We start from the raw sequence: 24622 nt of genomic DNA on the forward strand, positions 1-24622 counted from the left end.
ATTAAAAATACAACTTTACACGTAGGGAATGCATGTGTATGTAAACTGCTATTGCACTAATTTGGCTCCTCATTGATACTGGTGACATGAACTCTTTAAATTCTGGGATAAGCCCTTAATTCCACTACTGTATTTTCATTAAAGAGGGAGGTGGCAGTTGGGCAGTGCTTAGCCCAAAATGTATAGAATTGAAGTCCAAAGACACACAACAGAGGCTTTCCTGGCTAAAAACGTAATAGTGGTGCCTGCTCCTAGGCTAATATTTAGTTTTAAATGTTAAAAGTGGATTATAGGTTTATTTTTAAAGCTGAACCAAAGTCGGTGTTGTGGAGGGTGGGCTTTTGCCATAATGTGCAAGTATGCACAGCATATTTCCAGCCATCACTGACATTAATGCACGGTCTTCTTCCGGGTTTTTTGCCTTCAGCTGCCTTGGTTTACCTGGGATGATGTAACTCATGTGCACAGGAGCTATTTCACCCCGACACCCAAAGCATGCTGAGAATGTACACTGAGCTAGCCATGCTCTGTTCAGTGTACACCCAGAAGTACATTTCTAGCAGATAAGGCAGAAGCTTTTATGACAGAAAATACATACACAGTCCCTTCTGAAATAAAAGTCTACATGCTGGCAATTTTCTAAAAAGTAATACTGTCTAGCAGTGCATATTGCCCCTCTATCTCACCTTCACGCTACCCATGCTTTCCTTTTATGAACCTTCCTGGACATGATAGATACCAACAGCTGCCTTTCCCTGGCTTAACCCATGTTCTTGTCCCTAAACTTCCCAAAACCTTACATTTTCCATGGTACATTTTAACTATCATCTAATACATTACATTTTCACCCTCTACACTTAGGCTTGCCTGGCTATGCTCCTTGTATCCTTTATACAGTATGTCATCATGCTTAAGTGCCGGCTATATTAACATGCATGCCTGTTTGCCATTTTGTGTTACAATTCCTGCAGTACCTTGTTTTCCTACATAAAGTATATATATTTTATTGTTATCTGCTGTTTTTCTACCTAGCACTCTCTATTTATGGTCTGTGAGCCATTTGAAATGTCCCTGGATATGCCTTTCTGTCCTAAATAAAAATGCACAATCAATTTTCATCGTCATTTTCAGAGAACTGTCTCTGACACAGGGAACTTACTAACAGTACAAGAAAGCAAAGTGATCTTGGATTCTTGTACATTGATGCACCTTTTTAGTCCAATCAATAGGCTGGGGCAGGCAGACCATGCTATATTGATTAGTGGTGGCAAAGAAAAGTGAGGTAATTCACTTGGAAATGCAGTCTTACATGGCTATGTCAATTTAAGGGCCTATTCACACCATAGCTTTGCATTAAACACACGGTACTGTGCATTTAGCGCATGTCATTGCACAGTCCATCTTGCATGTGATTCCATACATTAGGTGCGTTGCCATTCATTTGACTGGCATCCCAACAACCTTCCGGCAGCCATGCATTGCAGTGCAGCGCAACACGTGCTACTGCAAAACACACCTGGCGAACAGTACCATTGGGTGTGCGGTGCAGTAACAATGTGCTGTGCATTTAGAGTAATGCTATGGCATGCATGGGCCCTTAATGTGTCCTGCTTTGTTTTATATTAATATTGGAAATAAGTCAGTGTAGTTAACAGATTTAATAGATAGATATGGTTAGAACAGACTTGGAGAAAAGACATTAGGGCTCAGTTACCTTTGTGAAGAACTCTTGTGACATCATAAGACATATTTTGTAATTTTGTTTTAGGGCTGCAAAGGAGTTTGGTCAGTGCTGTGTTTTAAATACAGTTCGTGGAGAACAATTTGTCCTAACATCACAGAACAGTGAAGACATCTCTAAGCTGCTTCTTTACTTTGTGGATGGCCTGAAGAGCAGATCTGTATATGCAGTGGCCCTGCAGGACAGCTTCCAAACAGCAACTGAGAAAAACAACAAAACAGGTGTGAGCCAATGTCCCTGCTTTGTGAAAACAAGGAACATCTATATTAAAATGTCTGTATCGCCCATTGAGGGACACAGGAATTCAGTCATTATAAATTTGTCAGGCTATATTGCCAACTACTGGATGTTTGGACACTGGCAAATAAGAAAAACATTTAAGCCAGCACTCGTATAATTCTGTTTCTAAAAGTCATGCCTCGTTTTCTTGCTTGTAGACTAGAAGCTTGGTTACTTTTTCTTTAGCTGAAAAAAAAAGTTGAACTATATTTTTTGTGCTAGCCTTTTATTCTTTTTTTTATCCTTTTGCTGCTCCTGCTGCTGAAGCACCACGTGGATCATCAGCCTCTGGTCTCTTTCAACTGCTTGCAAACATCAACTTGGTCAGCTCTGGCCGCCTATGACCCTCAACAGCATCAGCTGCATGGGTCTTTGAGTATGCAAGTCCTTGTCTTACTTTGGGCCTAGTTATTCTCTACTATACTGTGCAACATGTGTTCTCAAGGATGCACTGAAAACAGTGCCACTGCTACGAGTGACCTCAGCCCATACTTTCCCACTAGTTCTGGCTGCATTTGTCCAGTATTACCGAAAGGAACCAATGTCTACAGTCTAGAACCTGGGACCCTTATTATTATAAATCATCCTCATTGGGGTCTTCTTCAGTACTGTCATGTGAGGTCAAAGCTTCCCCAATGTCCACAAGGACCTCTATGTCCATTGTAGACTTTTTGTCTGTTTATGCCCAAATATTAGCACAGCAGTATACTCTCAGAGGCACTAAGAGCATTACTGCACAATCCCTGGCAGAGTTTAGCTCTTACTCTTCTGGGCCTTCAAATCAAAATGTGTCAGAGGCCCCTGCTTTCCATCTCTGATTCAGAGTTGAAAGGCTGTTTTTAAGCTGCTTGAAGATGACTCAGTTTAACAAGGTAGCTCATAACCTGGGACAGTCGTTCCTAATCTGGCTGATGCAGCACATGCTACCCTGTATTTAGAGGATCAGTTTGCAGTTCCAGGCTTAATGTTTTTTAGAACAGCCAAAGACCTTTGCGTTACACCCACTGTATAGATCATAGTTTTGGCTGGGTTTATCATATCCTGAAACCTCTGAATCCTGCCTTGTTAGGAACCTGTTTTGTCCACTGGGACTCATACTCCTCTTGTCCTTGTCCTTCACATATGTCCTTCACATATGATTTCACCCCTTGTGGTACTTGATATTTTTCACCCTTCCATCTATGTTAAGGAGTCTGGTCTCTGACCAAGACACCAAAACGGTCTCTTTGGACCATTATGTTTTGGACACTGATTGCTGGTCTCTAGTAAGGGATGGAATGCCCCCCCCCCCTTATTCCCACCCCCAGAGGACTCCTCTGATGGATGTATTTTCTTCTCTGGCCCATGTGTCTGCTTCCATGGAACAGGCAGTTCTTGAATTGTCAGGAAACTCTTTGGGTTTGTGATTTGACATAACCTTTGCTGGACATCACAACCTTCTTCTTCAGAAAGGTTACAGAATTTTCCCTGCCACAGGTCTGACTTGCTTTTTACACTGAATAGTGCTGAGTGTGTTGTTCATGACTTCACTGTTTTTCCTAGAATCAGGGTCTACCTTTAGAATCGACTCAACAGATTATTTCTATTTGAATGGTGAGAGATCAGTACTTGAGTGCTTTTTTTTTTGCTTGGAGGGAAGTATCAATTGCTGGACTGTCCTGTATTCTCATAGATGGTCAGAAGACAGGACTCAATTGGACCATGTTGTAGATTTTTCCTGTGGAAGATATTATAAATTCGGAGGCCTTCATGGGACCGATTAATTGGCAGATACTGTTTTTTTTCCTTCTGCATCTGAACTCTGGTCTTCATGGTAAGTCTCTACAGATTCCTCCCTCTCTCCTATCCTCAATCAGTACAAAGTTCCTAGTAGTAGCAGTAGAATAGCTACTCCTTGCTTGCTCCATGGTAGAGGATGCTACTCCCTTCAGGGGTGGGTCTATTACTCCACAGGTGCACCCCAGGTGTTTTCTTTCAAGAAAGCTTTCTCTTCCTTCTGCTCCTGGAATTCTTGCGCTCCAATCTGGGTTATGATATACCCTTATCCCTGCCTACCCTTGTGCAGGTGTTGTTTATCACTCTATCTTCTCCTTTAGGAGGATTCAATTTAGTACCCTTCAGTTTCTACAAATCTTGTGGTTGATTCCCTTCCAACCATTGGTTACTTCATGAGGAATCTCTGCCAGAATACCATTTGCATAGAGTTTGCATGTTCTCACTGTGCTTGTGTGGGTTCCTCCCACACTCAAAAGACATGCTGGTAGGTAGATCCAGGTGTTGATTCCTTTGTGCAATGATCTCCACATCTGTTGGACCTCTCAGTTGCTGTTGCCCACTCCTCAGTTGGGCTGCTTTTGGACATCCTAACTGTTTTAGAATTACTGAATGTATGTGTCCTTTAAGGAATGATAAAGAAAATAAGATTTTTGCACTTACCATAAAATCTTTTTTGTGAAGTCCATTAAGGAACACAGGTCCCATCTCTTTGTGTTATTAGCCCTATGCACTGCTTGCTCACAAAACTGTGGGGAGATTATATATGGCTGGCTTTGACATTTTATGTTTGCCAGTGTCCTAGCCTCCTGTAGGCGGCAGTATAACCCAAATATTTCATACTTATTGAATTCCTGTGTCCCTCAATGAACTTCAGGAAAAAGATTTTATGGTAAGTACGAACATTTTATTTTTGTTTTGGATAAATTAGGAAATGGATAAAAACCAGCCAGTTTTTTCCATAATTTTAGTCCCATTGGGAAGTTTTCCCCTATCTCCATTTATTAAAGACACAACAGGATGTAACAGGATTTCTCTCCTAATTGAGGGAACTCTCCCCTTTGACAGTTGTCACTGAAAAAAAGGCGGGTCACAAGCTGACGATGGTTTAGTAGCAAGGCTGTAATCATGTGGCATGTGCTGACCAACCAAAAAAGCCCTGCCTTTTTTGGGGATGTTGGATGGTCTCAGACCTATGGTAGAACAACTGATAATACAGTTATGTAATTTTCCATATGTAGTCTTGTATACAAAAAGTAACAACTGTCATTATTCCATCACAAATTATAGACTATAGGTGTTTCTCAAAATCTACATCTTTAGTATTTCTCCTTTACTGGAATTTTTGTAGTGACACCTGACATCTTTCACCATGTAGCCATATATACATATATTTGAAACAAGGATTCCCTCTGAGACGCTGCCATGCATGGGGTCCTATGTACACAATGGTCAAAACTGCTAGTGGCAGTATCTATATTGTTGACCATCTTACTTATTGGAGAGTAATTTTCCATCAGACACATGCATACGTTTTGATGATGAAAGAGGACGCAGAATGTCCACAAAGAGATAGCATTTTATTCTTTTATTGTTCTAATTAACTACTATCAGCCTATAAAATCAGCCTGCTCTAACACATTCCATTAAGAATAACACATATACCATTATTTTTCTAGATGAACCTGAGCTTTTGAGTTTTCGGAGTGGAGATCTGCTGCTGCTTAACAAGAGTCCAGAATTCCAATCAGGGTTCAACTGGACCTATGCCAAGAATGAGAGAACTGGCAATAGTGGGGCTGTGCCTTTGGATGCTATCCATATTGTACCAAGCCTTAGCAAACCCACCCCTGAAATAATAGTAAGCTTTTGCACAACCTTTCTATATAAAACAAATGTGCTTGTTTAATGAACCTGTGTGGGCAACTGATGATGTGTTGTGATCAATAGCATTCAGCAAGATTTCTTGCTGAAATCAGATTATTGAAAGATGAACTCTCGGTAGTAGGTGTTGAAAGTTAGAAAAATGAAGTCTAATATGTTAGCGCACTCCTAGGGTTGTGTGATGTGTTAAGGGTGGTGTGATGTGTTAAGGCCGGTGTGCGACTCCTTGTCTTATTAGACCGAGGTGTCTAACTGTATGAAGTCAAACAGAGAAGGAAAAAAGGAGCGCAACTGACTGGCACAGGGCACAATGGTGGTGAACTCTTCTGATGGGGTGGGTTCAGTGATGGGACACCTCTGGTGGTGTGGTCTTGGGGGGTCTAGGTGTTGCCTACTTCTCTTTGTGTTTGAGTTTTACTTTATTGAATACCCTGAAATGTGTCCCATATGAGGATCCTGCTCTAAAATGAGATCCGGGACTTTTAAAATTATAAATATAATTTTCAGTTAACATATGGATGTGTAGAATTATGTTTACTTAGTGGCACATTCCTAAAAAGCAGCTTCAACCAACAAACAAAGGTAAACAGTGAACTATTAACGGTGTCCAATAAACACTGCAGCTGTACTAAAGTTAGAAAGTCCTTTTATCATTGTTGTATAAAAACGCAGTGCAGCCAGATTTATTGAGTTTGTCACTGGGCTTCTGGGGCCAATCTACAGCATCTTACCATATGATTATGTGCTGAACAGAAGATAGTGTATAATGACTTGGATTCAGGATCATGCAGAAGATGAGGATCCATTCTAAGGGCCTAGCGAGTGACCATGTGATCATGGTGAAAACAAGGATGAAAATTAGAGCCAATTATCAGATAGGCTGTATCCTCTAAATCAGTTGAAAGAAAACCTGACATAATAGAAACATGGAGACTACCATTGTTGCTCTCTCCTTTTGAAAATGCTAATTGGCTGGCTATCATGCTAGCCCTTTGGCTTCAATAATTTTAATTTCTGACTCAGAACAACACTACTAAATGGTTTATGTTAAATGCACAATTGTGACTGAATAGAGCAAACCTTTATGAATGACATATGCACAATATGCTGTTATTTACTTTCTATTAGTACTTTTTTATGCACCTGCATAATAGCATTGAGAAACTTGTCATGGTGCAACCAAATTTAAATTGTTACTAGCCATTGTCAAACTCTCTGTTTTAAGAAATAGAAGACATTGACTTGTATTTCTAACTATGGTCACACTAAAAGAGTAGAATGAAATTGGCATTACAAATGAGCATTAAGAAACACTTTTGTTGTCATTCGTTGGATTAGTTGAAATATCTGAGTCAATATTAACAAGATATGTGTTCATAGACAAGAGATGATCATCAACCATTTTGCTCACTTATGGTTGGAATGGCAAGTGTTTGTATGTATTTGGACACTCTGCAGACACCCTTCTGACCAATCAATTTTTAGAAAAAAAATCAGTTGATTTGCCCTCGATATTCCATTCTTGAGCCATCAATAGTGGTGTCTACTCTCAGAAGAAACAGACATGCTCAGTTGCAGATAAGTATTATTTTTTCTGCATTTTGGTAACCAGCAGGTTATATATGTAAAACAGAGGATATAAAATAAACTAACCTGGATATTGTGTCATGTTGTGTTTTGATTTTATAATGGCAGTTCTATGTTTTCTTTACCTGTTATAAATTGTACATATACTCAAAAATGTATTTTCCCATTTTCTGTTTCAGCGACTGATTGCAATGTCTCCTGAACAGCGTAAGTCAGAATTTGTTAATACTCAGGTTGACGACTTTGGCGAGGCAGAAGAGGTAAAGCCATACACGCTGGAGGAATTTGCTATGCAGTATTTCAGGTATAAAAATAACACCAACGAAGAAACACAGCATCTTCATACCATATGATATCATAGTGCTATATATGTATGTAAATGATTAATGGTGACATTATGTATGCTCTGCAGGCCTCCCGAGCCAGAGTCTGTTTCCAGGGCTTTCCTCCAGAGATCGCGAGGCAAGACTCAACTCTGGGCTTACTCCAGGGAGCCCCTCAGACAGCCTCTGCTCAAGAGGGTGTGTGATATACCTGATCTACAGGATTATGCGTGCCAAGCCTTTACTGATATCCTTTCCTAATGCACCAGACTGGTACTCATATAAAGGACCCAGAACATTACTTCAGTTGAACCTATTGAAAACCTGTAATAAAAGAAATATGTAGATTGCCCTTGCAATCTGCCTTTGGGGAAGACCAACCTTCTCCCCCTCATAATTGCTGTTTGCCTTGTTTTCATGTTGATGACTTGACTTCTATACATTTTATCTCACTGACTTGGGACATGTACAGAGATCATGGATCCTGAATTTCATTTGCTGCAATCCTGTTCCAAGTCAGTAAGTTGGAAGTATTGAAGCCCAAACAGCCAATACTATAATTTTCCAAAGTAGGCCAGCAATGGCAGCGTTTGTATTGTACATTTGTAAATCAGTCAAAAAGTAATCAGTTGTACAGTACTCCTGAAGCAGGTTTAAAATGAGATTCAGATGAGGAAACACAAGTAAAGGTCAGTGAAACAATTAAGCTAATTTTATATAAGTCAAGGAAATAAAAGCAGAGGTGTGCAGTAAGCAAATTTTGACAATGTAATTTCGTCCTTTAATCTGTCTTTAAGCAAATTTGTGACAGCCCAAGTAAGGTTATAGCAGCATTTAAAACTTGGCATTAAGACCATTATGTAATTAGATAAATTATTAATTTATATTTTCTCCCTCTGTGTGATTAAATTCACCATCAGAAAAGTGACCCGCAGAGTTTCAAAAATATGGTCATTTCTGCAAAACTGTTCTGCCACCAGAATTGCCATTCTTAATAGTAAATTACGTCATCCACTGACATCGTGTTTGCCCATCTCACCCACAATAGAGCCCTGTAGAGAGACATTGCATACACATAATCTGATATACCACATAGTAAGACCTCTGCAAGAATGTGACCCTAATTATGTGTACCTGCTGAGATTGTGATACAGGCACAGTTATTGAAGTATATGAGTCTGCAGGTCTTGCACCATTTTTGCAGAAAAGAAGATGTGCCATTCTTGGATGGGTTATTGTGGACAATTGTCTGAAGCAGCAAACTGGTGAATTGCAGCAGTATGGCATGTTTCCATCTTTGGGTACCCCCTTTATCTTAACCTCAGCAGCCCCTTTCCCTGCATTAACTCCTGTATGTACCAACTTTCTGGATACAAGTGAGGTCCATCCAGCACTAAACATTTGCATGTTATATGGTGCATGACCAGTGTTATTATAAGATTATTATTCCATCCACTGGTTGACTTGGTGGAACTTGGACTGCATGAAGAACTTATATATAAATACATATACTGTATGTATAGGATCGCTGAATCTGCTGTGTGCCACAGTGACACACACTGGCTTTAACGTTAACATTTTTAAACCTTTTACTACATGCTGTTTATTGCACTTTATTAAACCTTAACATGTTTTACCTATTATGAAATACATGGGTGACTATCCATCAAAGCAGTCTCGCTCCCTAGTTGAACTCACAGATCAGATCTTCTCAGGACCCATAAATGAGGAAGCTCTAAGAGATGAAATCTATTGCCAGATATTAAAGCAAATGACAGGAAACAACAACAGGTAATAAATATATTTTAATGAAAAAAAAGTACATTGTTGTATAGATATAGGACTACATTAGTAAATGAGCGAAAAGAAATACAAATAGCTTAGGTTTAATTGAAGGAGACATTTATAGGTGCCAAGATACGAAAAAAATAAGGAACCAAGGTCTTTTCCCTTTAATATTAATTGTATGCATGGGGCTTTCATTTATAAAGTAACGTGACTGGCATGAGGGCCTTGGGATATATTTTGGTGAGCATGGGTAGATATTATAACTACTATCTGCTCCATTTCTCAACTTCTCAGAGACTGAACTTATTACACACTTGCAGGTAGGAGCATACATATATTCATGGCTTTATTCATACAGTATGTGAATCAAACACATCAAAAGTAGCTTAGTGCCTGAACTTACCCTCATGCCAATGCATCTATGACAGCCTTTGTTTATCTCTATGATGTTCAAAGCTTTTTCCCCATGTGGTGCATGTTAGCATTATGGGAACATCTGTGGCCTAGAACTACATAGCAATAAATCCTTGTATACACCAAACTCCACAGCAATAGCTATGAGAAGATAGTCCACCACACTCTGTGAGTGATGCAGAACATGAAGGTAAAAGATGCAACTACACCAGTGGTACAATAAACGGTCAGTCTACCCAGAATTGGTAAAACTGCAAAGCCCAACTCCCCCTGTTTCTCAATCATATCATAGAAAGCAAATTGAAAGTTTTAACTGTTTAAGTATGTGATCTGATAAAAGTACAATATATATTTTGAGGGCTCATGGCTTGGCCGCCTGGGGCCCATGATAGTTTTAGTATGCCACTGGTAATGCTATGCATCTAACAACATTTCTGATGGTTAACGTTTACCAAAAGTGTCAGCAGAATAAATATTTTTTGCAGTTCAAAGGATGTATTCTTCCTTTCTGCTTTTATATGTATTGTGCCATTGTAACTGTCACCATACCTTTTCAGCTGCTGAATGTCAGTTTGTATTTGTTTCCAGCTATAGCATGACCAGCGGATGGCAATTGCTTTGGCTCTGTACGGGGCTGTTTCCACCCAGCAAAGTTCTGTCGAATCATGTTCAAAAATTCACTGAGAATCGTCGAAAAGAGCCATTAGCCAAGGACTGCAGACAAAGAATGCAAAGAGTGCTACAGTAACAACTGTTCATTTATATATAGAGTTTTGACCTACTCATCACATGTAAAGACTTCACTCATTAATAACTACTTGTTAATATTTAATTTGCACAAGGTTTTGTAGAAAAGAGTTTAGAATATCACTCTTATTTTTCGTGATCTATTCAGTCACATTTAATGTTACACATATATATGCACTGTAGGAAACATTTAAGCAAAACGTCTTTAGCGTACATATGTTTTTGATTACTGAAGTCAAACAGTGTTAGGTAATTAGATTGAACTCAGGGTGATAATTCATAAACTCTAGTCCTAGCTGTTTAATCTTTGTCTAACAGAACTGGTCCCAGGAAACACCCCCCTCACTTGGTGGAGGTTGAAGGCATACAACAGATGAGCACCAAGATCTTCCACAAAGTGCACCTGCCAAATGACACAGAAGAAGTATGTGTGCTCCCTGAACATATTTGTGACACATCAGTGCTTGTCATTGTTTCTGTGTTATCCCGTACCCTGATGCGTACCTTTTCCTTTGTATGATGAGTGATAGTACTGTGAATACATTTTCTGATGATTGGTATTTTCTCTTTTTTTTCTGCAGACATTTGAAGTTAAGACTAACACAAGGGTGAGAGAGGTGTGTCAGAATATTTCCAACAAACTGCAGCTGATCTCCTGGGACGGCTTTAGCATCTTCTTAAAGTTAGGAGACAAGGTAAATTTGAAATGTTTAATGTTGTCCTCGTTCTAACCTAATGTGTCACCTTGGTATTAAAATAGAAGGCATTGCCCTCATATAGCTCTGTCTATAGCAGGGGCGGACTGGGCCGGGGGGCAGGGTGGCAGTTGCCCCCCGGGCCTCTCTGATCCCGTGTTGTAATTTACATGGCTGACGAAAGTGGCAAGGGGGGTGGGGAGCACGCAGGGGAAGAGGGAAAGCAGGAGGGGGGCTCAGTGGGCCTCTGGGTGTTACTTGCCCCCTGGGCCAAAAGTTGCCAGTCAGCCCCTGGTCTATAGCATGAAGATTCTAGGCTGACTTTAATTTTTTCCTTTATTATTCCATGTAAACACATAATGGCAAAAATACAGCAATTGCACCTCATGTGGCTGCTAGGGGGCTAAGGGCAGAGGGGGACCTAGTCCACATCAATAAAGGGATTGTGAAAAAATAAGTTGTCCATGGTTGCCAAACAAAACGTAGGATTTGTTCATGTGTGTCATTTAAGACAGACATTATTTCTCATGAATCATAGTACCATTGATCTGATTTCTGACCTCCTCAAAATTCATTCCAAGCTCTGACGATGGTAATTTTAGTGACTGTAAGGATGAGCATGTACAGAAACGAGTTTGGATGGGTTTATTAAGTATTGCCTCCCATATATTTTTCCGAACATTACTGTTAAGTAGTTAGCAAATAAAATTATTATTAAAAAGAGTATACTTTTATAAAATTATTATAAAAGTATACTCTTATCCATAATCTGCTTACGCTGGGGCAGGTCCACTAGATATTTGCCATTGTGCTAGGTTCAATGCAACCTCTAAAACATGTGGATAGATAAGTAGGAATGTACTAGCCAGGGGTGCAGAAGTATAGTGCGACTTAAAGAAAACTTTGTAAACGGTTTTCTGGGGCTATTAAATTTCCAGAACTGTTTACACTTGTGGCCCACATTTCTAGCCAGTACTCTGGCTTCAAGTTTAGTTCCAGTTCTGTCTCTCATTTGGTTTGGTTCTTTGCTGGGCTAGATCCTCTTGAGGACATAAATGATATAAGGCCCAGGGAGTGGGCAAGGGTATATGAGGGGAGATCAGGGTTTAAAAGGATGACATTGGTAAACAAAGAAAGTTTGTGGGCTCAGCCAGCTATTTCCATCCCTTTTAATGTATTTTTGTTCTGCCTAATATGCTCGGCCAACGGCTCTATGGCCAGTATAGATAGACAGAATTGAGGACAGAGAACAGCCTTGTCTTGTGCCTTGGTCTATAGCAAATAGCAGGGACTCAAAGCCTTAATATTTAAGTTTTGCCTGTGGGTTGGTATAGATTGACGTGATCTAGGCTAGGAAATCATCACCAAATCCTCTGTAACATAATGCTTTAAATATGTAAGATCAGGAAAGTGTATCAAATACCTTACTTATATTTAAGGATAAGAGCATCTTTTCTTGTAAATTAGGTTTAGCTAAATGGGAGGGATGTAATATTTGACAGATTTGGTTTGTTGTGTGGGAGGCAAAACATTTTTCAATGGAATGTCAGTATCAAATGACACTATCTGTATAAACACTCAGGTTTAGTGTACATTATGTCTTTTAAGTGATGATTTTCTGATGCAGGTTATCAGTATGAATGAGCAAGATTACTTCTTTGATTCCCTGAGGCAGCTGAATGACTATATCCGGAAGAGCCGTCCCACTGCAGGTGAGCTAAATATTTTTTTGCCCAGTCTCTTTCTTATGGTGGAGTCATGAACACTGGCCTGAAATGAGGCAAGTGAGGCCTGCAGTTCTTTGGATGTTGTTGTGGGGTTTTTTGTGACCTCTTGGATGAGTCGTCGCTGTGCTCTTGGGGTAATTTTGGTTGGCCGCCCACTCCTGGGAAGGTTCACCACTGTTCCATATTTTCGCCATTTGTGGATAATGGCTCTCACTGTGGTTCGCTGGAGTCCCAAAGCTTTAGAAATGGCTTTATAACCTTTTCCAGACTGATAGATCTCAATTACTTTCTTTCTCATTTGTTCCTGGATTTCTTTGGATCTCGGCATGATGTGTAGCTTTTGAGGATCTTTTGGTCTACTTCACTTTGTCAGTTAAGTCTTATTTAAGTTATTTCTTGATTGCGAACAGGTGTGGCAGTAATCAGGACTAGGTGTGGCTAGAGAAATTGAACCCAGGTGTGATAAACCAGAGTTAAGTTATGTTTTAACAGGGAGGGCAAACACTTTTTCACGCAGGGCCATGTGGGTTTGGATTTTGTTTTCCCTTAATAATTAAAAAACATTCCTTAAAAACGGCATGTTGTGTTTACTTGTGTTATCTTTGACTAATATTTAAATGTGTTTGATGATCTGAAACATTAAAGTGTGACAAACGTGCAAAACAATGAAAAACCATGAACGGGGCCAACACTTTTTCACACAACTGTATTTACCCGATTCTCTGACCCGGCTTGCTATTAGACCGGTCCCTGGAGCCTCTCTCCACTTCTGCTGCAGTGGCCTAAGGTCCTATAAATCATCATGTCCAGTACACTGTGTATAGGACACCAAGTGACTTCCTATTGCTTCAGCGAGTCACAGACAGCCGGCTTGGAGGATTGGGTGAGTAAATCTTTGTTATTTTCAGCCCTAAATCAAAATGAGCAGTTAACCCTTGCAAACTAAACTTACACGGAGTTCTTCTTTAAGCGCCAGGCTTAGGCAACGTAATGGTGAGTGAATGTTCATAAGTAAGTTTAAGACTGAATATTCAGATTCGTGCATAAATCCACTTACAAACTGCTCTCTTTAAAGCCAAAATAAACTGATATGTTTTTAGTACTGGTTTGTCTTGTTCTTGGTCTATATAAATGTATAAAAAATGTTAGGCATGAACCTATGCCCTCTCCATTAAAAAAAGAATGCTACTTATTAGGTGTAGGTGATAATGTTCCTCTAAATGGTCCCTGTTACTTCTGAGAATGGGGAAATGTATTAACAGTATGACTTCTTACTCCAGGAGCTACATTTTCCAGTTTCCAGTTGTATTTTATGCGGAAGTTGTGGGTTAATGCCAACCCGGGAAAGGATATTAAAGCTGATTGCATATTTCACTATCACCAGGTTAGTGGTAACAACAGCAAAGCCTGAGACAGACTGTGATAATTAAGAGAAAACCAAAATAACTTTGATTTTTAACTACATTTTCAGGAGCTTCCGAAATATTTGCGTGGATACCACCGCTGCTCCGTAGAAGAGGCTGGGAATTTAGCTGGGCTGATATATAAAGTTCAGTACAATAATGACCGTACTCAGTTTGCAAATCTAAATAAGGTTATGAGAGATTTGGTTCCAGAGTACCTGCAGCGCCTCATTACACCAGAAGAGTGGAAGAAGGTTTGTAAGATATACATTCCGCAATTTTTCACACTTTTATCAAATCACGCACTTTATATCATAGGTTTTCCTATGGATTTAGCTCTTTGGCATTGTCATTTCTATTTATTTAGTAAGTCTGCCATCCATGTGATTGGCTAAGTAAGGTGCAGGAGGTAAGACCAGACATTTTAGCTACTTTTTTGTTTGTATAACAGAGGTCACCAGCTGCCAGGGCTTCTGGGGCACCTCTCAGAATATAATAGCTAACAGTCAGACACCTGGTAGTATCTTCTTTTTAGGAGGAATGTATTTTGGATAAAACAAAAATAGGTTAGGATTTCTATCAGTAACCGCTTGGTGGAGATTTCTTGATCTTACATCACAGGGCACAGGAAGTTAAATTCTTTAACCATTGAGTTACAGTATGTTGCTGCCTTAGAGGTGATTGGACACTGGCAAATCAATAAAAAGCTGTTAGACAGCCCTGGATAACCCCATCCACTCCTATCCTGAATTAATTTTTTGCTCTTTATATGCTGGATGTCCTCTCTCTGCTCTGAGAGAAATACATTATTTTTTTTTTTTTTAATTCGTATTTTATTAGACAATTTTTCAAATATACACATACAAATAAAGAAATTGTCAATACAACAATACCTCAGGATGGATTAGCGTTGCGTACAATCTTTTCTACTGAAGATTCTTCTAGCACACTTTCCTAATGCAGAGCCTTGGAGAAGCGTACCCAAACCCCGCTGGAAGGAAGATGCAGGACTAGCCTAAGACCAGTGAATCCTGTGTGGGGCACTCTCTTTGCTACTTTGTGCAGCATCTGAAGTTGCTGCAGGGTGCATTACAGGTCCAGGGCCTTGGTCCATGCCCACTGGGAGGGCGAATACTAGATGGGACATGTCCTCTTTAAGTGACCACAATGCTAAATCAGCTGCCATTCTGGGGGTCGTAATTCAAAGCTTGTCATTCAAAGTACTTGCAAAGTCTAAGGCCTGGATCCCATGCAACCCTCAATTGAAATGATATAATTTTAATCGAGGGTTGCATGGGATCCATACATGCAGATTGCAGGAACATTCCTTACACGGCTTTGGTGCCGGGGACTCTCCTTACTTAGAACAGTTAGTGTCTGGATTTCTGCCTTCGTCTCCCTGTTATTGGAGAAGTAACATTCAACACATATAAGGACACTTTCTGAGGACCCCTTGCTCCCTTTGGGAGCTTATATGGAGGCTGTTCCTTTCCTTTTTGGATCTTAGTGATGCGGTTTGATTGTGGCCTACAATGAGCTTGTGCCTGGTCTCTCTGGAAAGCCCCATACAGGGGTGGCCCTCTTCCCTCACCCGGAGCTCTTTTTTTGGCCCTGCTTGTGGACACATAGAAGCTTGGGATTCTTATGAAAGGTTCCTTCATATGGAAGTTGGTGCTGGTATTATCTATTAGTGATGTTCCTACGCTCGAAGCATTACTTACATAATGGATCTTCTCAGTCCATGTGAATTCCAGATAACTTTAAAAGGCATATCACAACAGTCACCCTACTTCTGATAATATATGTGGTTGCAGCTTCCTCAGCTATCCACCACACATGGGTACATATCACACCGTGCCAAGTGAAAGAAAAATATATTTTTTTAAATGTTAAAACATTAAAACATCCTAAAATGTATATATACAAGCAAGCAAGACAGGCACTTCCTCAGCTGCTCAGCATGCTTAGTCTAAAAAGACTTTCTTGAGAACTTGTGTGTTGTGGATTGCTGGAGAAGCTGGAAGTGCAGAGAGACATACAGCTGGCAATCATCAGTGTTTACTGACACACCATTTTCCATGCAAAACAGAATAAGAATATCCTTTCAGTCAAAATATTAAGAAAAAACAAAGAAAATGTTTTTTAAAGTTACCCTTTTCATCAAAAATATCTTATAACCAGAGCTTGAATGGAGGCACCTGGAGGTCCCTGCACACTTTTCCATTTTTTATTCGCCCCCGCAGCTGCAAATTCTATGGCTAAACACTGACATAAGGGAGCTTAGCGCTGGCTTCATCATTCTCTGACTCACATCTAGTAACCTGTTAGGTTCAAAGACTGATTGACTTGTAAGGAATGGTAGACGAAGGACCAATTCTCAACTTCACGTTCCCAAGTCAGTACTATAAGACAGTGAAATGCATATACAATGACTGCATTTCAAACAGATGCTGTATTAACTGTTCTGGATAGAATGGGTTTACAGATAGTGTGAAAGTGTGATAATGTTCTTCATTCTGAAGAGAATTTGGAATCTAGCTCTTATGCTTCTTTTCTGAATATAATTCACAGAATACTATTTTTTTCTTCTTCTTGTGAATAGAACATCATAGCTGCCTATAATAAACATGAGAAGAAAACGGTGGATGAAGCCAAAGTGGCATTTCTGAAGCATATTTGCAGGTGGCCAACATACGGCTCTGCTTTCTTTGAGGTCAAGGTGAGCCCCCATATAACAAATGTAAAGGCGTAATGGCTTTTTAAGCATGCAGGTTGTATTTGAAAGCTGAGGGACTGCAGATTGTCTGTTCCACCATCTGTACTAACATGGTCCAGGAAATGTATATACTAGTGGTTGATAAAGGGATTAAAACAAGTAGCATCAAAACAAAAATATAGAATATAAACAAAAATACATTTTTTTCTAAATTTTTTGCCTGTGGTCATTCAGTTTACAAACACATCTCTAATTGTAGGGAAATGTTCTTCTTTGTTATTTATTATATGAAAGTGAAATTACAATTGCCAACCAATCGAATTTCCAAGGACAGTGCTACATTTTGGAGATTTTTGCCAAAGACGTTTATGAGCTTCAGTTTCACATCTAACTTTTTTGTATGTATTTATGAATATGTGCTGGGGTTGGACAGAGTCAATGTCTTCTGAGATAGTACGGTTTATTTAGTTTAGTGCTCTCAGGAACAATTTTTTAAGAACTCGAGGATTTTTTTTATTAACCCTTGCAGTGGGGCTACCCCTGCACTGCATGGTTCAAACGCTCGTTTGTGTCTAGGTTTTTAAAAAAAAGTTATCCTCACCCAATGCTCTGAGCCGGCTTCTTCTTAGACCGGTCCTTCCAGAGTCTCTCCCTCTCCTCTGCAGCGGTCTAAGGTCTTATAAATCATCACATCTATACACTGCGTATAGTAGTGAGTACACTAAGGTAGACATGTGCGATTCGTTTTGTTACGAATCGAAATTCGTACGAATTTTCCTGAAATTCGTAAATTCGGAAGCATCCGAAATCCGAATTGCAGTTTCCGAATTATATCCGAAATACGAAATTCCGTTAGCGAATTTCGGATCCGAATTTATTTGAAACGGGAACTAATATTACCCCTGTAAATGAGGTTGAACAACAAGACAAGATTTTTTTTAAATCCGAAATACGGATCCGCTGCTGCTGAGGGTTGCATTACTATACACGCAGGAAAAACCAAATTGCGTTAACGGAATTTAGTTCCGTTACGAACATTCGTTATATTGAAGTTAAAAAGCAAAATACCTTTGTTAATATATTGGAGTTGATGGTAGTTTTTTTTTAATACGAAATACGAAATTCGGATCCGGAATCCGTTAACGGAATTCGTATTTCGTTTGGTAGACCAATCAGAGGTTTTCTCTTCTGCTGCTGAGAGTTGCATTACAATGAATACAGGCAGGAAATACGAAATTCCATTAACGGAATTTCGTTCCGTTACGAACATTCGTTATATTGAAGTTAAAAAGCAAAATACCTTTGTTAATATATTGGAGTTGATGGTAGTTTTTTTTTTATCCGAAATACGAAATTCGGATCCGGAATCCGTTAACGGAATTCGTATTTCGGATAAAAAAAACAACTACCACATCGACTCCAATATTAACAAAGGTATTTTTGCTTTTTAACATCATTATAACGAATGTTCATAAAGTTACGAAAATGTGCCGAAACTGCCGAAAATTCGTATTTCGTACGAATCCGAATTGAGTTTCGGACACGAATTACGAAATACTAAATAACGGATATTCCGAAACTAAACAAATTTTTTATATCTTTGTTATTTTTGTCCCTAGACACAACGAGCACTTTACTCTTGCAGTGCAGGGGTAGCCCCACTACAAGGGTTAAGAGAAACTTAAAATGTTTAAATGTTGGCACTAGGATAGTAAACTGTCCATTCAGACATGTATTTTTGACTAAGACTTTAAGATACATATGATTTCAGTTGACTAATATATTATACAACCTAATAAAACAAAATAAAAAAATATGTATATATATTTATATATGTGTGTTTTTTCAATTATTATTTATTTTTTCTATTTTTGTTTTCCACAGTTCTCATATTATAATATGTAATTGATGTGGACAAGGACCCAGTGTACTCTTTAGTGTTCATTAATAGTTAACTTTCAAGATATGTAACCACTTGTTTGCAATCACAATATTTAGCACAATAATTAGCTGTTAGTGAGGACATATTTTCTGAAAATGTAGGTACCTTCCCTTAGATTAAGACCGATTGAGAAATCACAACTGTATCATTGCACTGTCAGCATTAAGTTTATAACACTGTTTTTGTGAGTAATGTGTAATGTATCAGTGGGGAAATAATATTTGTAGTAAAGGCTTCTTTATTATGTCATATGTATCTGTCTTGCAGCAATGCTCTGACCCATCCTACCCTGACATTTTGCTCATTGCGATAAACAGGCTTGGAGTATCACTCTATCACCCAAAGACAAAGGTAAAAGAATGAAGGGACTGATATACAGAGGATCTGGCTTTTGATCTCAGTTATGCAGCAGGGGTACCACACCCCCATTTATTTACTGTTCATGCAAATGCATTCTTGAACTGATTCTTGAACTTATTTCAGAAAGTTTGGAGTTTTAGTGTTACCCATTATTAAGTTATTAAAGATGCAAGATTCCAGGACCTGTTAGGTTTCTTCCTTAGGTATTAGATGTGTAAGCCGGCAGTGTGGATTTGGATTCTTGTTTCTTTCGGATTTCAGCATTCAGGTCCGAAAGTTGATTCGGTTCGTGATTCGGATTCTGAACTTTTCGGAAGAGTTATTACGAACAAACGTTCATTGCAGAAATACCCAATGTTGGCTCTGTGTGTGTGTATTTTACTTTTAAAGTGACAAAAGATGTACTTTTGTTTTCTTATTAACTTTTGAGAGTCCTCAAATAATTGTTTTTATTTCTTCAAATTCTTTTAAATCCTTATTCCGAGAAAGGTCTATCATTTTGATCATAGGTGTATTTTAAACAGAATATCAACCAAAAATCCAGAAAAAACACATGATACAAATGTTATAAATTGAGTTGCAGTTCAGTGAGTAAAAGAAGTATTTGATCTCCTACCAACCAACAATAATTCTGATAAAAATGATAGACCTTTCATTTCTTTGTAAGTGGGCAAACTTACAAAATCTGCAGGGGATCAAATAATTATTTTCCACACTGTATATATACTTTATATATAATGCCTAAGGAAGGAACCTAACACCTCAATTACCTAAACTAACTAACACATTAGATATGTAATTGTGTAATATCTAATGTGACTCATTCCTTCCCTTTAATATGAGTGTAAAACAATTAAACATTATTTAAAAAGGCCAGTTAATATTGATAATGTTGCTCTGTGCCCACATGCATTTGCATTACAAATGCCCAGAAAAGCTTACAGCCAGCTAATTTGATTATTTTCTGTGTCCACAAATACATTCAGGCCACATAAAGTGCAGCATCAGTGTCCAGCTTTGACATGCTTTGACATGTAATGTGCACTCCCAACAGTTTGCCATAGGTGGCAGCCATTTGTTTAATACTTTCCTAAAAAATATTCTTTTTGAATATCTTTGTTTGTTCAAGACAGTAGAGCTTGAATGAAAAACAATTAATGTATCTTGAAAATATATTATCGTTTGAAAGTGAAAATACTTTAACGACATATTTATAATATAATAGGCTCACAGAGTATTCTAGACAATACAAACTATCCACAAAGAACTAAAAGTTAGTACTGAAGGCCAACTAATTTTCTGCCAAATGTCTATAGACTTTTTAGCCCAATGTCTACAACAACTTGCTTTCAAACCACAACATAAGGATGAACTACAAGTTTTATGATAATACCACTTAATGCCCAGTGAGATGCCAAATTAGTACCCTAACATTTTTGTGTTGCCAACTCAGGAGTTGCTGGTCAATCACCCTTTAAACAAGATTTCTCGCTGGAACAGTGGCAACACATACTTCCAGATGACAACTGGAAGCCTTGTGCGAGACAACAAGATCCTGTGTGAGACGTCACTGGTATGTGTACATTCTCTCTCTGTGATTGTTTAAACTGTGTTAAAGCTGAGTAGTGACTACAACACTAAGGTCTCGTTCACACCTAGGCGTATTGCATATGCGCGTCTGTCGCACGTTTTTTTACCGTAATTCGCGGTAAAAAAAGTTGCGCGACCGTCGCGCGTTTCCGAAGGCTACTTGGCTGTATCCCAATGGAAACGCGTAACCAAACGGCCCAAAGCAGTACATGTACCTTTTCAGGCGTGGGCCGTTTTGTAGCACGTTAGGGACGGGCGGAAATACGCCAAGGTGGGAACGAGACCATTGAATACAATGGGATTTATATTTTTGAGCGTTTTGTAGAGCGTTCGTCGAGCGTAGAACGCGCTACAAAACGTTCAGGTGTGAACGAGGGCTAACAAACATCATATCCGGTAACCATTATCATAAGTAATAGAAGATATGCACACATGCTACAATCATTTTTGAATGTAATACTTTCCATTTGATCTAAGTGCACCTGATCAAAAACACCACCACAAATGTTGCATTCATAACATTGTATGAAGAACAACAATTGTGTTAGTGGCACTTGCTTAAATAACAATAGGAAGTCAGTGCGAAGTGGCTTATTTAGTAAGAGGAAAATCCAGTGTGTAACATTAAGTAACCTATACCCACCACATCTGTCCATTTTATCTGTCATTTATCTAATTGGTTGCAATGTGTTATACACATGATGCTTGTCCTTTGCAATACTTTATTGAATAACCCTGTAAAAGTAATAAGTAAAAACATTCATTTATCAAGAAATCCAGACAAAAGATTTTTGGATAAAAAGAGAAAAGCTAAGAATGTCTATTTGGTATCCTTTGGTGATATTTTGCTCAATATTCTGGTGTGTCACCAGGCAGGCAGTAGGGGGAATCCCCCCAAAGGGGACAAATGCAACAATAAAATCATTGCACATGACGCACCTCCTTAAATAAATACAAACAAGAATTTAAAAGTATTTATCAAGTGCTGGTGATCTTCATTTGTATCAAGACATTTTCAAATCAAACTTTAATCAACTGGAATTGGTTAGGTCTGAAACAAAAAATACCTACAACAAAATCAAAAGATGCTAATAAGACAAAGTGTATGAAAACCCCAACAATGAACTTATCCTATTTGCTCTTTTTTGGTCTGTTAAATATACCACTGAAAATGTTCTGCTTTATCTGTGTGATAAGTGCCAACCACCCCTTATGTTATGGAGAAGAGGAGAGTATTGGATTGCACGGCGCCATTCATGATCATCACTGCGAGCACCACCATTTATTGTATTGTCCTAAACGCTGTAAGGAGTGCAGGGGATACATCTGGACATTGATTTGAAAATGTTGTAGTGTTTTGCTAGCTTGCTGCTAGTGCTTCCTTAGAGTATTTCTGTTTTCCTATTTGCACTGATAATATCTCTGTCTTTGTTAAGCTCCAACCCTTTCTCTGCTCTGTCACTATCTTTCTTCAATTCCCCCTATTCCAATAAACAGTGTAGTGTGGGGTTGTTCTACAGAGTGTTGATGGAAAACTGTCACTGCTTCTTTCAATTTTCTCTTGTTATTAATATGCTAATTTTTATCCCGCAGGGCTATAAAATGGATGACCTGTTGACATCGTACATCAACTACTTTCTGTCAAAGCAGCAAAATGCAAAGGATCCATAGTGCAGCTGTTCTGAGACATCTGAATATACTTAAGCTGAGAAATGAATAGTACCCAATCTGTGCCTGATGCTCAGCTCAATATAAAACCTGGCAGTCGGAATGGTAACTGCAGAAACCAGTCTATCCTTAAATCACCAGCTGGCACCAGCATCTGTCTTATCTATACTGATAAACATTAGTGCCTAGTGTTTCATTCAGTTAAATGAAGAGAGAAATATCTATTTTGTGAAAAGCCATCTGGGAAACTTTTGTAATATCATTAATTTTACACTGATTGCTACAAGACATATCTATTCACTGACATATCATTGTCAAGATCCGGCAAAGCAGATGTGCGTTGTCTGGACCTTCTACAGAGCGTCCCTGTGCCACATTAGTGTCAGAACCGGTACCAGATTTTAATGTAAGCAAATAATTTACCAGTCCTGTACATCAAACTGCCAGATGATTCAGAAAACCTCTCCTCCCTGTAGCAAAAGGAGCCCTAAAAGTATTTGTGTCACGTTTCATATAAAGCCAGAACCTAACAGCTGTCACCTAATGGTCTATGGGACTTATCTATCCAAGCTGCATACTGCTGACAAGTAAACCTGCAGCTGGTAAAGTAATTGCTCTTCAAAGTGAACATACTGACTTGCTAATATTACTGCAATTACCACCCTCCACACAGTACAGCTAATCCGCCACCTTTCAGACACCTCCTGGTACTTGGCATCTTTTGCCAGCAACCCTTTTTGCTGTGCGTTTGGAGGCCTCATATACTGGTGCCTTTAACAGAGCAACCTATGCAGCATGCATGAAATTGCACAGGACATGGCAAGTAATAGGATTTGTTGATGTGGATAATGTAAAAATAAAACAGATGCAAAATATATATATATATCTGTAATCATTTGTCTCTTCTCTGTTATTCGTACAGCTTTTATACTGAGGATTATTGCACTCACTGCAGTAGATCAAAAAGCTATTCAATGTCAATAAGGAACAAGGTGTTCCATGACCATATGAAAGTATAGGTCCTCAGTGTTGGTACTTTCACATAGGTCATGGAGCTCTGAGTAGACTTTATATAGTTTATCAACTACAAACTACTGTGTTCTCTTGCGCAATGTGCAAGAAGTTTTGCTATTCAACTCTTACACGAACACTTGTGCTATTCAACTCTTACACAAACAGTAAGGCTTTAGATTTGAAATAGGAAATCAAGGTGTCATTGTCCTTCCTAATTGGTTGAACTAATAGCTTATAAAATCACAATAGTATACTATTAGATTGATGAATGTTACACACTTTACAATATACTTAAAGGTGCCCATATACCTGCGTACGATAATCGTGGGAAATCCCGCGATCGTACGATAATCGGCAGGGGTATGGAAGGCGGGCGACCGTTTCTACTGTACAGTCGCACCTCTTTTGTCTCCCGAGCAGGCTCGAAACCCCGCCAAGAATCGTACGATTGTTGGCGGGTTTGTGGCGTTCTTGGAAGACAAATGCCACACTGCCCGTGCGGCATTGGAGTCATCGGAAGCCCCCCCCCCCCCGCTTTTAATGATTGCAAGTACGACCTGCCTGTCCAAGTGACACGTTCTGTGTCACCGACCTGCAACCAGTGTGAAGATTAGGAATTTAGTTTGACCTGATCAGCATGCTCATGATAATCAATGGTATTGTCCGTATTTATCTGAGTCAGTTAAAGTTTCCTGTAATACCCTTTAAAGTGAACCTGTGGCCAGACTATAGACATACAAGTATTTATACATTCTTAGCAGTAGATGAGCTTTTAAACAAGCCTGAAGCGACCTCTGTAGCTGCAGACACTGTGGAGATATTCACCTTCAAAGTTAACAACAGATGCGCTGAGTTCTTCTCTCTGCTGCTCAGCTCCCTTTCCAGAAAAACATTATAGATTTGAAGGCTGCAAAGACATTATGGGTGAACTACACTGGCGTAAAGTGTATCTCCAGGCAAATATATATATA

At 39.0% G+C, this 24622-nt stretch overlaps 1 protein-coding gene across 1 annotated transcript in view; it reads left to right on the top strand.

Moving 5' to 3' along the window:
• Positions 1 to 23246, top strand: part of MYO7B (myosin VIIB) — an 82811-nt gene extending 59565 nt beyond the window's left edge. The window contains exons 34-48 of the mRNA XM_018563501.1: positions 1769 to 1962; positions 5473 to 5654; positions 7444 to 7568; positions 7677 to 7839; positions 9230 to 9378; positions 10378 to 10533; positions 10855 to 10960; positions 11118 to 11231; positions 12859 to 12943; positions 14239 to 14342; positions 14430 to 14615; positions 16964 to 17080; positions 19287 to 19370; positions 20833 to 20952; positions 22563 to 23246. Of these exons, the coding sequence (XP_018419003.1) occupies positions 1769 to 1962; positions 5473 to 5654; positions 7444 to 7568; positions 7677 to 7839; positions 9230 to 9378; positions 10378 to 10533; positions 10855 to 10960; positions 11118 to 11231; positions 12859 to 12943; positions 14239 to 14342; positions 14430 to 14615; positions 16964 to 17080; positions 19287 to 19370; positions 20833 to 20952; positions 22563 to 22640 (1963 nt within the window). The 3' untranslated portion in view covers positions 22641 to 23246. The remainder of the gene's footprint in view (positions 1 to 1768; positions 1963 to 5472; positions 5655 to 7443; positions 7569 to 7676; positions 7840 to 9229; positions 9379 to 10377; positions 10534 to 10854; positions 10961 to 11117; positions 11232 to 12858; positions 12944 to 14238; positions 14343 to 14429; positions 14616 to 16963; positions 17081 to 19286; positions 19371 to 20832; positions 20953 to 22562) is intronic.
• The last annotated feature ends 1376 nt before the right edge of the window (positions 23247 to 24622 follow it).

Source organism: Nanorana parkeri, unplaced genomic scaffold (assembly GCF_000935625.1).
Source record: "Nanorana parkeri isolate BGI_ZX_2015 unplaced genomic scaffold, ASM93562v1 scaffold667, whole genome shotgun sequence".
Taxonomy (NCBI): Eukaryota; Metazoa; Chordata; class Amphibia; order Anura; family Dicroglossidae; genus Nanorana; species Nanorana parkeri.